We start from the raw sequence: 14,009 nt of genomic DNA, 5'->3' as shown, positions 1-14,009 counted from the left end.
TTGCAACTTCCTTAGGACACCCTGTGTGATGATATTGCAACTGCCTTAGGACACCTTAAGATTGCAAAGAGGCAAGATGTTAATGACTTTTATTCTGAAAGTAAGAATATGATGATTACTTTTGTAGTCATGAAGTATTTATTAACAGACAATTTTTTTTTTCAGACGGAATGTGTGGAGCACTCAGGAATAACCGGTAATGTGCGCAAGGTAAGTATTGTTGAATCATTGATGTTCATGATAGATTCTAGTCACCATCTGGAGAAGACCCGGGCCGGAAGTACTGGCAAATCATCAAGAAGAAGTAGATTCTAGTATATACCATAGATACTAAATAATTTCACTGTTACACAGAAATGGGTCATTGAGGCCAGTGTGGCTTGTGTTGACCCATATCATAATTATAGTCCACTGAATATGCTACTATGGGTAAATTTGGCTTACATATGATAATTAAACCATTCAGTTTCCCAGTGTTCCATGAACAATGATGAGCAAGCTGATAGCGTTTCCTCTGATGAATAAATCATAGGTTTTCTAGTGTTCCCTCCGATGACTTGATTGTAGGTTCTTCCAGTGTCCCCTCTACAACACACAAGATTCCTGGTCTTGTTTATTTGAATTTGTCATGTTTTTTCTATCAAGGGCCCTTCAAGGCATTACTTGATGTTCGTGAGAAGCTCTTGTTCCATGATATTGGATCTAATCTTCCTTCATTTGTCATTCAGTATTGCCTTCCAGGCATTATGGCCCCTTTGGGTATAGCTCTTCCCAACCCATCCCCTGTAGTATGTTTTGATATTGGTCAACGGCTCTTCATCCATGGAATTTGGGCTACCCACTTTCAGAGAAAGCCTGACCCTTTCAGGGTCCGTGCCGTAGATCTAAGGCTTTACGTTGAGGGTCCAAACCATAGACCTACGCCATGAGCTCAGCTCACTCTAATAAACTGTGAGTGGTAAATTTGGGCCTAGATATGAGAGAATACATCTATGTGGTATGTGTGCACCACATAAAGCAAATCCTGCAGCGCACAGTGCATAATGAGAGAAAAAAAAGAGACCATAATTTTCGATTAAAAATTGCGACTTTGCAATGTTTTCGTATGTTTTTTATAGTTGTATTTCTGATTTCTTGGTCTCATTTGATAGAATGGAAGATACATTACAGAAATAGAGATGATTTTGATTGGTTTTAGTACTGGAAATGGCTTGAAACTGAGCTCAAAGTAGCAGAAATGTTAAATTTTTGCCAATGTTCAAGAGTAAACAAATGACCTCATACGTCTAATACACACCAGCTGGTGGGTCTAATATATGTTCACAAAAGTGGTGATATTATTTATACAATTATTACATTATTGCATAACAGTAAATTTTCTGTTTTTTGGTTTGAATAAAAATTCATTATATGAATAAAAAATCGAAATGGAATTAATTTTAAAGCCTGAAAACATAACTAATGAACAGAGGAAATGTTAGTTTAGTGCCAGGAATGCCTGCATTGTTTATTCTGTATCCTATTTTGAAATTGGAATATTTTGAACTTTCCATTAAATTGGCCAAATTACCAATTTCCAATCACTTTATTTTGTAGTTGAAACAGTTGACTTGGTGATTTCTTGTGCTCAATCGATAGAATAGAAGTAATACTAATGAAATAGCTAAGAATTTGTTCGACTGGAATAATGTAATTGGCCTAAAATGAAAGTCAAAGTCGGCACAATCACTGATGCATAAATATCGCTGACACATCAAAATTCATACTTTTTGTTTTATTACCTTCAGAAAAAGATTCTCTACCATTTCATAAGAAAAAATAACAAAATTATTTTTTGAAAATTCTTGGACCCTAGTGCACACTTTGAAATTTAGCCTTTGGACCCTGAAAGGGTTAATGTTATTGATAATTTTAAAAGATCTGTTAGTAATACCAGTTATCCACTGCTATTAAAATTTCACTTATAGGAATAATTTGAAGCTAAATCTTTGGTGTTTGGATAAAATGCTGTATAATTGATTGTAAAACTTGCATTTTATGTGATGGTATTACAACTGCCGTAGGACACTTTGTGTGATGATATTACAACTGCCGTAGGACACCTTGTGTGATGGTATTACAACTGCTGTAGGACACCTTGTGTGATGGTATTACAACTACCATAGGACACCTTGTGTGATATTACAACTGCCGTAGGACACCTTGTGTGATGATATTACAACTGCTGTAGGACACCTTGTGTGATGATATTACAACTGCCGTAGGGCACCTTGTGTGATGATATTACAACTGCCTTAGGACACCTTAAGATTGCCAAGAAGCAAGATGTTAATGAATTTTAATCTGAAGTAAGAACATGATTATTATTTTTGTAGTTTTGAAGTGTTTATTAAGAGAGAAATCTTTGCAGATGGAAAATGTGGAACTCTCAGGAAGCAACCAGCAGTGTGTGAAAGGTAAGAGTTGTTAAAATAGTAACCTTTGTTTCTTTTGTATTGTATTTTTCATGCTGTTATTGGCTGTTTCTTGGTATCATTTGATAGAATGGACGATGTCGTACTAAAATTGATTATTTTTGTTAAGTTTGAGGACCAGAAGTATTAGATATTATATTTTTGCCATTTTTCCTGAAGATGGGTAAGGCCTTTCCTCTCACTTTGTTTAATGGGTTTTTATTAAATCTAATTCAATTATTGAGATTCTAGAAAGTATGATCTGTCACTTCTGGTTATATTTTATTTTCCATGAAATAGGATAAATCTTGCATTTTTTGTGATGAATTCAAAATGTAAGGAAAGTGTAGGAGAGGCCTGGGTCCATATGATTGGTGGACAGAGGAAATATTTGTGCCTGGAATGTCTACTGTGTTATTATACTGTATTTTCAGATTTTTTTATGGTTGTATTCTTGGTTTTCTCGTCTCATTTTAATGAATGGAAGATAGATAACAGAAACAGAGATGATTTTGATTGGTTTTAGGACTGAAAAATAAGCTTGAAACTTAGCTCAAATTAGCAGAGATGTTCGATTTTTGCAGATAGTCAAAAGTAAACGAATCGCATCACACGTCCAATTAGTCCATTTTATCGAGGGGTATTAGTATGCCTTTGGCAATCCCACACCATTCTCCATTTTATATTAATTTTTTTTTTTTTCAACAAGTCGGCTGTCTCCCACCGAGGCAGGGTGACCCAAAAAAAGAAAATCCCCAAAAAGAAAATACTTTCATCATCATTCAACACTTTCACCACACTCACACATTATCACTGTTTTTGCAGAGGTGCTCAGAATACAACAGTTTAGAAGCATATACGTATAAAGATACACAACATATCCCTCCAAACTCATCCACTAACCTTTGCAATTTTTCTTTAGAATCACCCATGAGCACAGTATCATCAGCAAAAAGTAACTGTGTCAGTTCCCATTTTGAATTTGATTCCCCATAATTTAATCTCGCCCCTCTCCCGAACACCCTAGCATTTACTTCTTTTACAACCCCATCTATAAATATTTTAAACAACCATGGTGACATTACACATCCCTGTCTAAGACCTACTTTTACCGGGAAGTATTCTCCCTCTCTTCTACATGCCCTAACGGTTAGGGTATGTAGAAGAGCTTTTATGAGGATAGTGAGGCTCAGGTTAGGGCCTAACCTGAGCCTCACTATCCTCATAAAAGCTCTTTACAGCATTTAGTAACTTACCACCTATTCCATATACAGGAGGGCCCCACTTATACGGCGGGTTAGGTTCCAGGCTACCGCCGTAAAGCGGAAACTGCCGTAAAGTGGAACACCCTTTTTTTCCACTTACAAATGCATACAAACACTAGATAACAAGTTTACACTAACATATATTATGTTAGCAATAGAACCAGGCATCAAAAAAACAATAAAAAAGTACAATACACACATAGTGCACTCATTACTTACCTTAAAATATAGGGTGAGATGAGTAGTATTTATTGTAAAAAATCAAGTGTGGTATGTATGGTAGTCAGCCAGGCTACCATACCAGAGAGAAAGAATGAGTGCATGAGAGAGGACAGGTGCAGAGTTATGTAAACAAACCAGGCGAAGGTAAGTTTTGTAAACAGTGTACACGTCTGGTTTGTGTACAAGTTACATTGTGTACAGGTTGTCTCTACATTGATACGGTAGAATAAATAAAGAAGAACACTCCCATTCTCATGTAACATCATTTTGAGAAGAAATGATGCTCTGAGTGAAGGCAATGGAAGTAAGTCACTCTGACTTTTTTGGGTTATCCTAGGTTCTCTACACATATGTTGTTATGTATTTATGTTATGTATCGTGTTTATTATATAATTTTGAAAAAAATATCACGGATGGATTAATGAAAATGTGTATATTAACGTAATATACAACATTTAATGATACACCGAGCTCAGACAGCGTAAACAAACTGAACAGGTTGTGGACGATCACTCGGTCAGGCGAAATAGACGGTATTAATACGTGTCCAGTTTTAGTTCATTCATGTACATTTGTAAGAGTTTGTGAAACTTTTACCTTGTAATACTTTTATTATTATTATAATAATTAAATCACGAAACAAATACTCTTACACTGTGTACAAGTTAGTACAGAATTATAGCTATAAAGTGAAGGCATACGAAAGGAATATTTTTTCTACAGTTATCCCTAGTAACAGGTGACGGGCTAGAGAAAACGTAATTCTTCCGACACTTCTACAAACCGTTTGGTAAACATCTCGTATATATTTGTATAAATTTTTATACTGTGGGTGCATGTATCATGTTTGTGTGTTACATAATGTGTTTCTTATATAATTTTGAAAAAAATATCATAGATAGATTAAGGGAAATGTCTATATTAACGTAATATGCGACATTAATGCGCCCAAGAGATTATTATTATTATTATTATTATTATTATTATTGCATCAAGAGTAGAGAGACTTAGTGATTTTAATGTGTACCTACATGCCAGCACAGTGTGTAAGTTTATTTAGGTACAGGTGTACACAAGTTTAATTATCAAGTACAATACATATAAAATATACAATAACTTTAAAACACTTGAAATTTTGGAAAGTTTCCAGACATAATAAGGAGATGTGCTCAGGGAGAATGTAAACAAACTCGGTGGGCAGCTGTGACCGTATTAGAAAGACAGGTGGGGGGAGCCGTATAGCGAGTTTTGGTCATAATTTGAAATGTCCGTATTAGTGGAACGCCGTAAAGCGAACCGCCGTAAAGCGGGGCCCTGCTGTACTTGCAACATCTGCCACATTGCTCCTCTATCCACTCTATCATATGCCTTTTCTAAATCCATAAATGCAATAAAAACTTCCCTACCTTTATCTAAATACTGTTCACATTATTATTTATATTAATACTATACATAATACAGCACACATTCTCAATTATGAAGTCTCCACTGATGACAGCCTCCTCAGTTATGTTTAAAACCCCTGACTAACAAGTGTTACTTATACAATTTTTTGGTACATTTCCTTTTGCCTGAATTGATAACCTCTTATCTCCAGATGTCTTAACATCTGGAGTGCCAGGAATGTCTTCATTGTTTATTATGAACTCTTTAAATTAGCATTTTTTTTAATTTTGTGATTGGCTAAATTACCAAATTCTGATCATTTGGTTGGTTGACAGGATAGTTTAATGGGTGGGTTATTGTGCTCAGTTGATAGAATGGAAGGCATACTAGCGAAGTAGCTAAGAATTTGGTTGACTGGAATAATAGAATTGGCCTAAAATAGGACTCGGTGGGCGAAATTGCTGATGCTTTAATTGCTTCAAGACCGCTAATTTTGTGCTAGCATAATTATGTAAGTTTTCCATCAAATTTTGTACCTTTGTAGTCATTACCTTTGGGAAAAAATAATTTGACACTTTTTTTTTATACATTGAGAACATCGTTTCATTTTGGGAGTGTGGGCAGTGGAGGGATTAAGGAGCACTCCAGCAGGCAGGCCTCAGTCCTTTCTCAGTAAGCATTAGGCAACACCTTTGTCTTAGATGTACCAGGAAAGGGAGAGGGTGACAGAAGGTGAACAACCAGCCTCCCATGTGGAAGATGTGTAGGGAAAGGGATATGTGACAGAGGGTGATTCTGGTGAAGCATGAAACTATGACTATGATGAAACAACTGGAAGTAATTGAGATGCTTAACCCCTTCAGTGTCGTTCCCATAATATTACGGCTTTGAAGCCAGTGTCAGTCCCATAATACAATGCTAAAATTCTAGCTGCTTCATATCTTGAGGGAGAAAGCTGGTAGGTCTACATGTGTGAGAATGGGTCTGCATGGTCAATGTGTGTAGTTTAAAAAAAAATCCTGCAGCACGCAGGGCTTAATGAGAAAAAATACACCAGTTTTTTTGGGTTTTAAACAGCGACTTTGCAGTGTATTTTCATATGGTACTAATTGTATTCCCAATTTCTTGGTGTTTGATAGAATGAAAGATATATTAAGGATATAGAGATGATTTTGAATGGTCTACAGACTAAAAAGTACCTTGCAATGAAAGCTGTGAAAGTGTTTGAGAGTAAACGAATCACATCACACGTCCAATGCACGTCAGCTGGTGAGTCTAATGTGCATTCGCGAATACGCTGATATTATTTATACAGTTATGCAGTACAGGTCCTCCATCACACATCTGGAATCATTGGGACCTGTAGTGTGCCAGATTACTAACTTTGCCGGATTACGGAGTAGTTAGGTTAGAATACACTTAATAAAATTAACCAGCATGACTTGCACAAAGTTCATTGAACATCGGCAAAAATCGAACATTTCTACTACTTTGAGCTCGATTTCAAGGTAATTTTCATCATGAAAGCAATCAAAATCATTACTAATTCTGTAATATATCTTCCATTCTATCAAATGAGACCAAAAAAACGAGAATACAACCATAAAAACCATACGAAAATATACCACAAAGAGGCGGCTAATGGCTGAGAAGTTAACTCCCTTATTTATCGTCCGTCTTTTTTATTTTTGGTGTACGTTAAGAAGCATCTTTCCATCATACATTTCCCAAGTTTCAATGAGATAGCCCAACAGACAACCGAGAAAAAAATAATATTTACCAAAAATCATGGCAAGCCCAAGCCAGGTACTGGAAATAAGTCACTTTGTCTGACTTTTCTGGGTTATCCCAGGTTCTCTATACATACACTGCTATGTATGATAATCTATGTAACTGTATTTGTGTATACCTGAATAAACTTATTTACTTCTAGTCTATCAACTGAGTACAAGAAACCGCCCATTCACTTATTTCAACTACCCAATCAAGTGGCCAGAAATTGGCAATTTGGCCGATTTCACACAAATTTCAACAGATGCCAATTTCAAAATAGGGTCCAGAATAAACAATGCAGACATTCCTGGCACTAAAATAACATTTTCTCTGTTCATTAGTCACAGCTACAGGTTCCTCTTATATTACTCTTGCTTACCATTTGGAATTTTTATTCACAAAAAAATAGAAGATTTACTGTTATGCAGACTGCTGCATTATTGTAATAATTGTATAAATAATGTCAGTCCATTCTTGACTCCGCACTGGAATTTAGACTGGCAGGCGGACAGGTATTGGACGGTGACATCATTTGTTTATTCTTGAGCTTCGCTAGAGAATAGAACATTTTCGCTACTGTGAGCGCAATTTCAAGGTACTTTTCGTCATGAAAGCAATCAAAATCATATCTATTTCTGTAATATATCTTTCATTCTGTCAAATGAGACCGAAAAAATGAGAATATAGCCATAACAACCATACAAAAATATACTGCTAAGCGGCTGCTAATGGCTGAGAAGTGAACTCCGCTATTTATGGTCTGATTTCTTTCATTTTTGGTGTACGTGAAGAAGTATCTTTCCATCATACATTGCCCAAGTTTGAATAAGATAACCCAACAAACGACTGAGAAAATAATAATAATAATATAATAATAATAATAATAATAATAATAATAATAATAATAATAATATCTTTATTTACTACACGTACATGTACAAGGTATACAGGCCTAGCTGACATCAGTGACATACTACTGTATAGAAAGGCACTTGTTATGCTGAGTATTTCAAGAAAATTAGGTCAGTGTCCCAGGATAACACCCACACTAGTCGACTAACACCCAGGTACCCATTTACTGATGGGTAAACATAGACAACAGGTGTAAGGAAACATGCCTAATGTTTCTACCTTGGCTGGGAATCGAATATTTACCAAAAATCATATATGGCTAACCCAAGCCAGGTACTAAAAATAAGCCACGTTGACTTTTTTGGGGTTATCCTAGGTTCTCTACACATTTGTTGCTGTGTGTGATAATCTGTAGAGAGAAAATAACTTCATATTTATGGTGGAGTACGAGTGTATATCATAGCCCTGTGCTATACTCCGTTTTCTCTAATATAAGCCACCAAGACAAGGATAGGAGAATGGTATTTGTTTACCATATCCTCTTCATAACTCTGTCGAACTGCTCGGTGTTATGCCAAATATTATTCATTCTGGAGTATTTAACATGTTTTATGTTATTTATATTGTTTCTTTTGTCATATTAGATCAGTTGTGATAGGCAAATAAGCTGTAGTGTTGATATTAGCGTAATAATAAAGCATATTCTCCTGCATCACGAGACTGAGCTCATGGCAACCGACAGTGGCTTCAAAGCCACCTTATCTTTAATGGATAATGTACTGTGTAGGTGCTTTACATAATGAGAAGCATTTCTTTTATTCATTGGAACCATGGCTAGGGCTAAAAGTAAGCAGGTTATAACATTAAATGGAGATAAAGAAATTGGAATGACTTGTGCAGCAAGTAGCGCCACCAAACAGTACCAGCAGGTTGGTGTGGCGACCCTGGAAATTTGAAATTATGCTAGCCAAAATTAGTGCCGAATAACTGAAGGAACTGAATAACTGATGGCCGGATTTGTGATGGCGGACCTGTACATTCGCTGCTATGTATGATAATCTATGTAACTACTATTTGTGTATAGTACCTGAATAAACTTACTTCTAGTCTGTCGACTGAGTACAAGAAACCGTTCATTCACCTATTTCAACTACCCAATAAAGTGGTCAGAAATTGGCAATTTGGCCAATTTCACAGATGCCAATTTCAAAATAGGGTCCAGAATAGACAATTCAGACATTCCTGGCACTAAAATAACATTTTCTCTGTTCATTAGTCACAGCTCCTGGCTCCTCTTATATTACTCTTGCTTACCATTTGGAATTTTTATTCACACAAAAAAATAGAAGATTTACTGTTATGCAGACTACTGCATTATTGTAGTAATTGTATAAATGTCAACCCATTCTTGACTGCGTATTGGAATTTGGACTGGCAGGCGGACAGGTATTAGACGGTGACGTCATTTGTTTACTCGAGCATCGCTAAAGGATGAAACTTTCCTGCTACTGTGAGCGCAATTTCAAGGTACTTTTCGTCATGAAAGCATTCAAAATCATATCTATTTCTGTAATATATCTTCCATTCTATCAAATGAGACCGAAAAAACGAGAATGTAACCATAAAAAAAACATTACAAAAATATACTGCTAAGTGGCCGCTAATGGCTGAGAAGTGAACTCCGTTATTTATGGTCTGATTTCTTTCATTTTTGGTGTACACTAAGAAGTATCCATCATACATTGCCCAAGTTTCAGTAAGATAACCCAATAAACAAATGAGAAAATAACAATAATAATAATAATAATTAATAATTTACTACACATACATGTACATGGGATACAGACATAGCTGACGTCAGTGACATACTACTACAGTGGACCCTCAGGTAACGATGGCATCACCTAATGTTAAATCCGGCTAGCAATACATTTTAACGCAAAAATTTTGCCTCGGCTAGCGCTATAAAACTCTCCCAACGCGATTCTTTCGAGACACATCCACGTGCAGCCTGAGCCTGCCTCACTTGTTCCGTGGGTGCCAGTGTTTACAAGCCAGCCACCGCTTGTCGACCAAGCATACAATCAGAACATTTCATATTATCACAGCGTTTTTAGTGATTGTACCTGCAAAATAAGTCACCATGGGCCCCAAGAAAGCTTCTAGTGCCAACCCTACAGCAAAAAGGGTGAGAATTACTATGGATACGAAGAAAGAGATAATTGCTAAGTATGAAAGTGGAGTGCGTGTCTCCGAGCTGGCCAGGTTGTACACAAAACCCCAATCAACCATCGCTACTATTGTGGCCAAGAAAACGGCAATCAAGGAAGCTGTTTTTGCCAAAGGTGCAACTTTGTTTTCGAATAAGAGATCGCAAGTGATAGAAGATGTTGAGAGACTTATTGGTGTGGATAAATGAAAAACAGATAGCAGGAGATAGCATCTCTCAAGCGATCATATGTGAAAAGGCTAGTATATTTTTAATTGTTTATACAGTAGTGTACTGTATAATGAAATAAACAGAATAAAAGAAATCAGCTCTAATATGCATGATTGAGGTATAAATACTGGTCTGAGCCTGTCGTAAGTCCGAGGCATTGGTAAACGAGTACGTCGCTAAGTAAGGAGAGGCTGTAATGAGACAGAGATAAAATCATGTGCAATGAGTAATCCTCAGTGTGACCAGCAGTAACAGCCTGGTTGATCAGACCCTGATCCACCATGAGGCTTGGTCTCAGACCGAGCTGCTGGGGCGTTGACCCCTGAAACCCTCTCCAGGTAAACTCCAAGTATGCCATGCATGTCGTAAGAGGCGCTTAAAATGCTGGAAGCAAGGGATTAGTAGCCCCTTCTCCTGTACAAGTTATTAAATTTATTAAGAAAAACTTTGGTTTTTCTTTTTAGGCCACCCTGCCTTGGTGGGATACAACTGGTTTGTAGAAAAAAAAAATAACTATTGTACTTTTTAACTGTCTGAACCTTCCTCCAGTTAAATCATTTCAAAGCATGATGTTATATAAGAAAGTCTATTATTTTTGTGATGTTAAAGTTATAGCTCTGAGGTTTGAAGAATACAACCCTATTTTACCCTATGTTTTTCAGTCTATTAGTCATGGAAATAATTAGTAGAGGAGTTTTCTGGAACATAACCCACGTAAATTGTGATCACTGGACATTCACTTCGTTCTGTCTGATGTCTGGATTTTCATGGCTTAAACTTGTTTTGTGCATCACTTTACTCTTGTTTATGTTCACTTTTAGTTTCCTTTCACACAATTTCCTATGCTTCACCAACCTTCGTAACTATTACAGAATCTTGCAAGAGCTGTCATTTGTCTTAGTTGCAAAGAGCAACTAAGAGAACTTCTCTTTGTATCAGATTGTCTTATGATGCCATTCCTTTTCTGAACACTAACATTGGACTTCTAGGGGAGTCAAATGCACTGTTTGCATCCTTCACAGAGACCCACGCAAAAGATTACTTTGACAGTGAAATATGGGTACCTGGATACAACCTTTTCAGATGCGACAGAAAGAACAGGCAACAAGGGAGGGAGGGGGGTTGGGCTATATGTCAGTCTCTCTCATTTGCACAGAGATACTGAACACCACAAATGATGTAGTTGAAGTTCTGACAATAAAAATCGAGAACCAAAACTTAGTCATTGTATATAAGCCACCGGATGCAACTTCCCATCAGTTCAAAGAACAACTGTCAAAAATTGACTCCTGTCTGGATAACTTTCCAGCCCCATCCCCAAACATCTTGCTGCTTGGTGACTTCAATCTAAGACACACAAAATGGAAGGATATAGCAAATAATGTTGTAGCAGAAATAATCCCTGGAGGCAGCTCAGATGAAAAGTCACACACACAGGAGCTGCTGAATTTCTGCAACAAACACACCCTAAGTCAGCAGATAGTGGAGCCAACAAGACTGGAGAACACACTGGACCTTATTTTCACAAATAATGAGGACCTGGTAAGGAATATAACAATATCAAAAACAACAAATTCTGATCACACACTAATCGAAGTCCAGACTTGCATGCACAGGAGTCCTGATTGGCAAGATGCATACAGCTATGAGGGTACCTTTACCAAATTCAACTTCAACAACAAGAACATCATCTGGGATCAGGTAAACTATGCCCTAAATGAAGCATGCTTGGAGGATATCTGCTGTATAGCCCTTGTAGCTTAGCGCTTCTTTTTGATTATAATAATAATGGGAGGATATCTTAAATTACATGGACCCTAACCAATGCCTCGAAAAGATCACCCTCCTAGTAGCTGAAGTATGTTCAAGGTATATTCCTACAAGACAAAAGAAAATAAGAAGTAAACTGGAGAGAGAGAGAGAGAGAGTGAGACAGACAGAGTGAGACACAGAGTGAGACAGACAGAGTGAGACAGACAGAGTGAGACAGAGTGAGACAGACAGAGTGAGACAGACAGAGTGAGACAGACAGAGTGAGACAGACAGAGTGAGACAGACAGAGTGAGACAGACAGAGTGAGACAGACAGAGTGAGACAGAGTGAGACAGAGTGAGACAGACAGAGTGAGACAGAGTGAGACAGACAGAGTGAGACAGACAGAGTGAGACAGAGTGAGACAGAGTGAGACAGACAGAGTGAGACAGTGTGAGACAGAGTGAGACAGACAGAGAGAGAGAGACACACAGACACACACAGACACACACACAGACAGACACAGACAGACACAGACAGACACACACAGACACACACAGACACACACACACAGACACACACAGACACACACAGACACACACAGACACACAGACACACACACACAGACACACAGACAGACACACAGACAGACACACACAGACAGACACACACAGACAGACACACACAGACAGACACACACAGACAGACACACACACACAGACACACACACACAGACACACACACACACACACACACACAGACACAGACACACACACACAGACACACACACACAGACACACACACACAGACAGACACAGACACACACACACAGACACACACACACAGACACACACACACAGACACACACACACAGACACACACACACAGACACACACACACAGACACACACACAGACACACACACACAGACACAGACAGACACACAGACACAGACAGACACACAGACACAGACAGACACACAGACAGACACAGACAGACAGACACACAGACAGACACACAGACAGACACACAGACACACAGACAGACACAGACACACAGACACACACACACACACACAGACACACACACACACACACAGACACACACACACACAGACAGACACACACACAGACACACACGCTCCCTCTACAGGAGAAGATGAAGAATCATTGAGCTCTTCAAGAATGCCAGATTATCTGATACACAGAAGGAAGTGCTAACCAAGGAAGTGGAAAATATTGAGCTAAAGTTAAAGGACTCGTACAGGATCCAGGAGAGACAAGAGCTAAAAGCGATTAATGAAATTGAAGGAAATTTGAAATGTTTCTTTTCATATGCCAAAAACAAGTCAAAAACCACTTCTAGTATAGGGCCCCTGCTCAGACAAGACGGATCCTACACAGACGACAACAAAGAAATGAGCAAGATACTGAAGCAATATGACTCGGTGTTCAGCGAGCCACTAACCAATTTAAAGATAGACAATCCAAACAATTTTTTCATGAATGAGCCTCAAAACCCTGCCAATGTAGGCCAGATTTATGACATAACCCTAACTCCACTAGACTTTAAGAAAACCATCGACGGCATGCCCATGCACTCAGCCCCAGGCTCGTGGAACTGTGTTTATTAAAAACTGCAAGAAACCCCTCTCAAGGGGCCCTAAGTATGCTATGGAGAAAGAGCTTAGACACAGGAGAGATTCCACAGTCACTAAAAAAAACAGATATAGCCCCACTCCATAAAGGTGGCAGCAAAGCAGTAGCTAAGAACTATAGACCAATAGCTTTAACGTCCCACATCATAAAAATCTTTGAAAGAGTTCTAAGAAGCAGGATAGCAAACCACCTGGACTCCCAAAAATTGC

At 37.9% G+C, this 14,009-nt stretch overlaps 1 protein-coding gene across 1 annotated transcript in view; it reads left to right on the top strand.

The window, feature by feature from the left end:
* LOC128686057 (uncharacterized) overlaps window positions 1-14,009 on the top strand; it is a 185,255-nt gene that overhangs the window by 31,484 nt on the left and 139,762 nt on the right. Inside the window, exons 4-5 of the mRNA XM_070083448.1 lie at window positions 166-210; window positions 2,411-2,456. Coding sequence (XP_069939549.1) covers window positions 166-210; window positions 2,411-2,456 — 91 coding nt within the window. The remainder of the gene's footprint in view (window positions 1-165; window positions 211-2,410; window positions 2,457-14,009) is intronic.

Source organism: Cherax quadricarinatus, chromosome 9, assembly GCF_038502225.1.
Source record: "Cherax quadricarinatus isolate ZL_2023a chromosome 9, ASM3850222v1, whole genome shotgun sequence".
Classification (NCBI taxonomy): Eukaryota; Metazoa; Arthropoda; class Malacostraca; order Decapoda; family Parastacidae; genus Cherax; species Cherax quadricarinatus.
The sequence above is the reverse complement of the archived record's forward strand: the minus strand, read 5'-3'. Positions and strand labels throughout refer to the sequence as shown.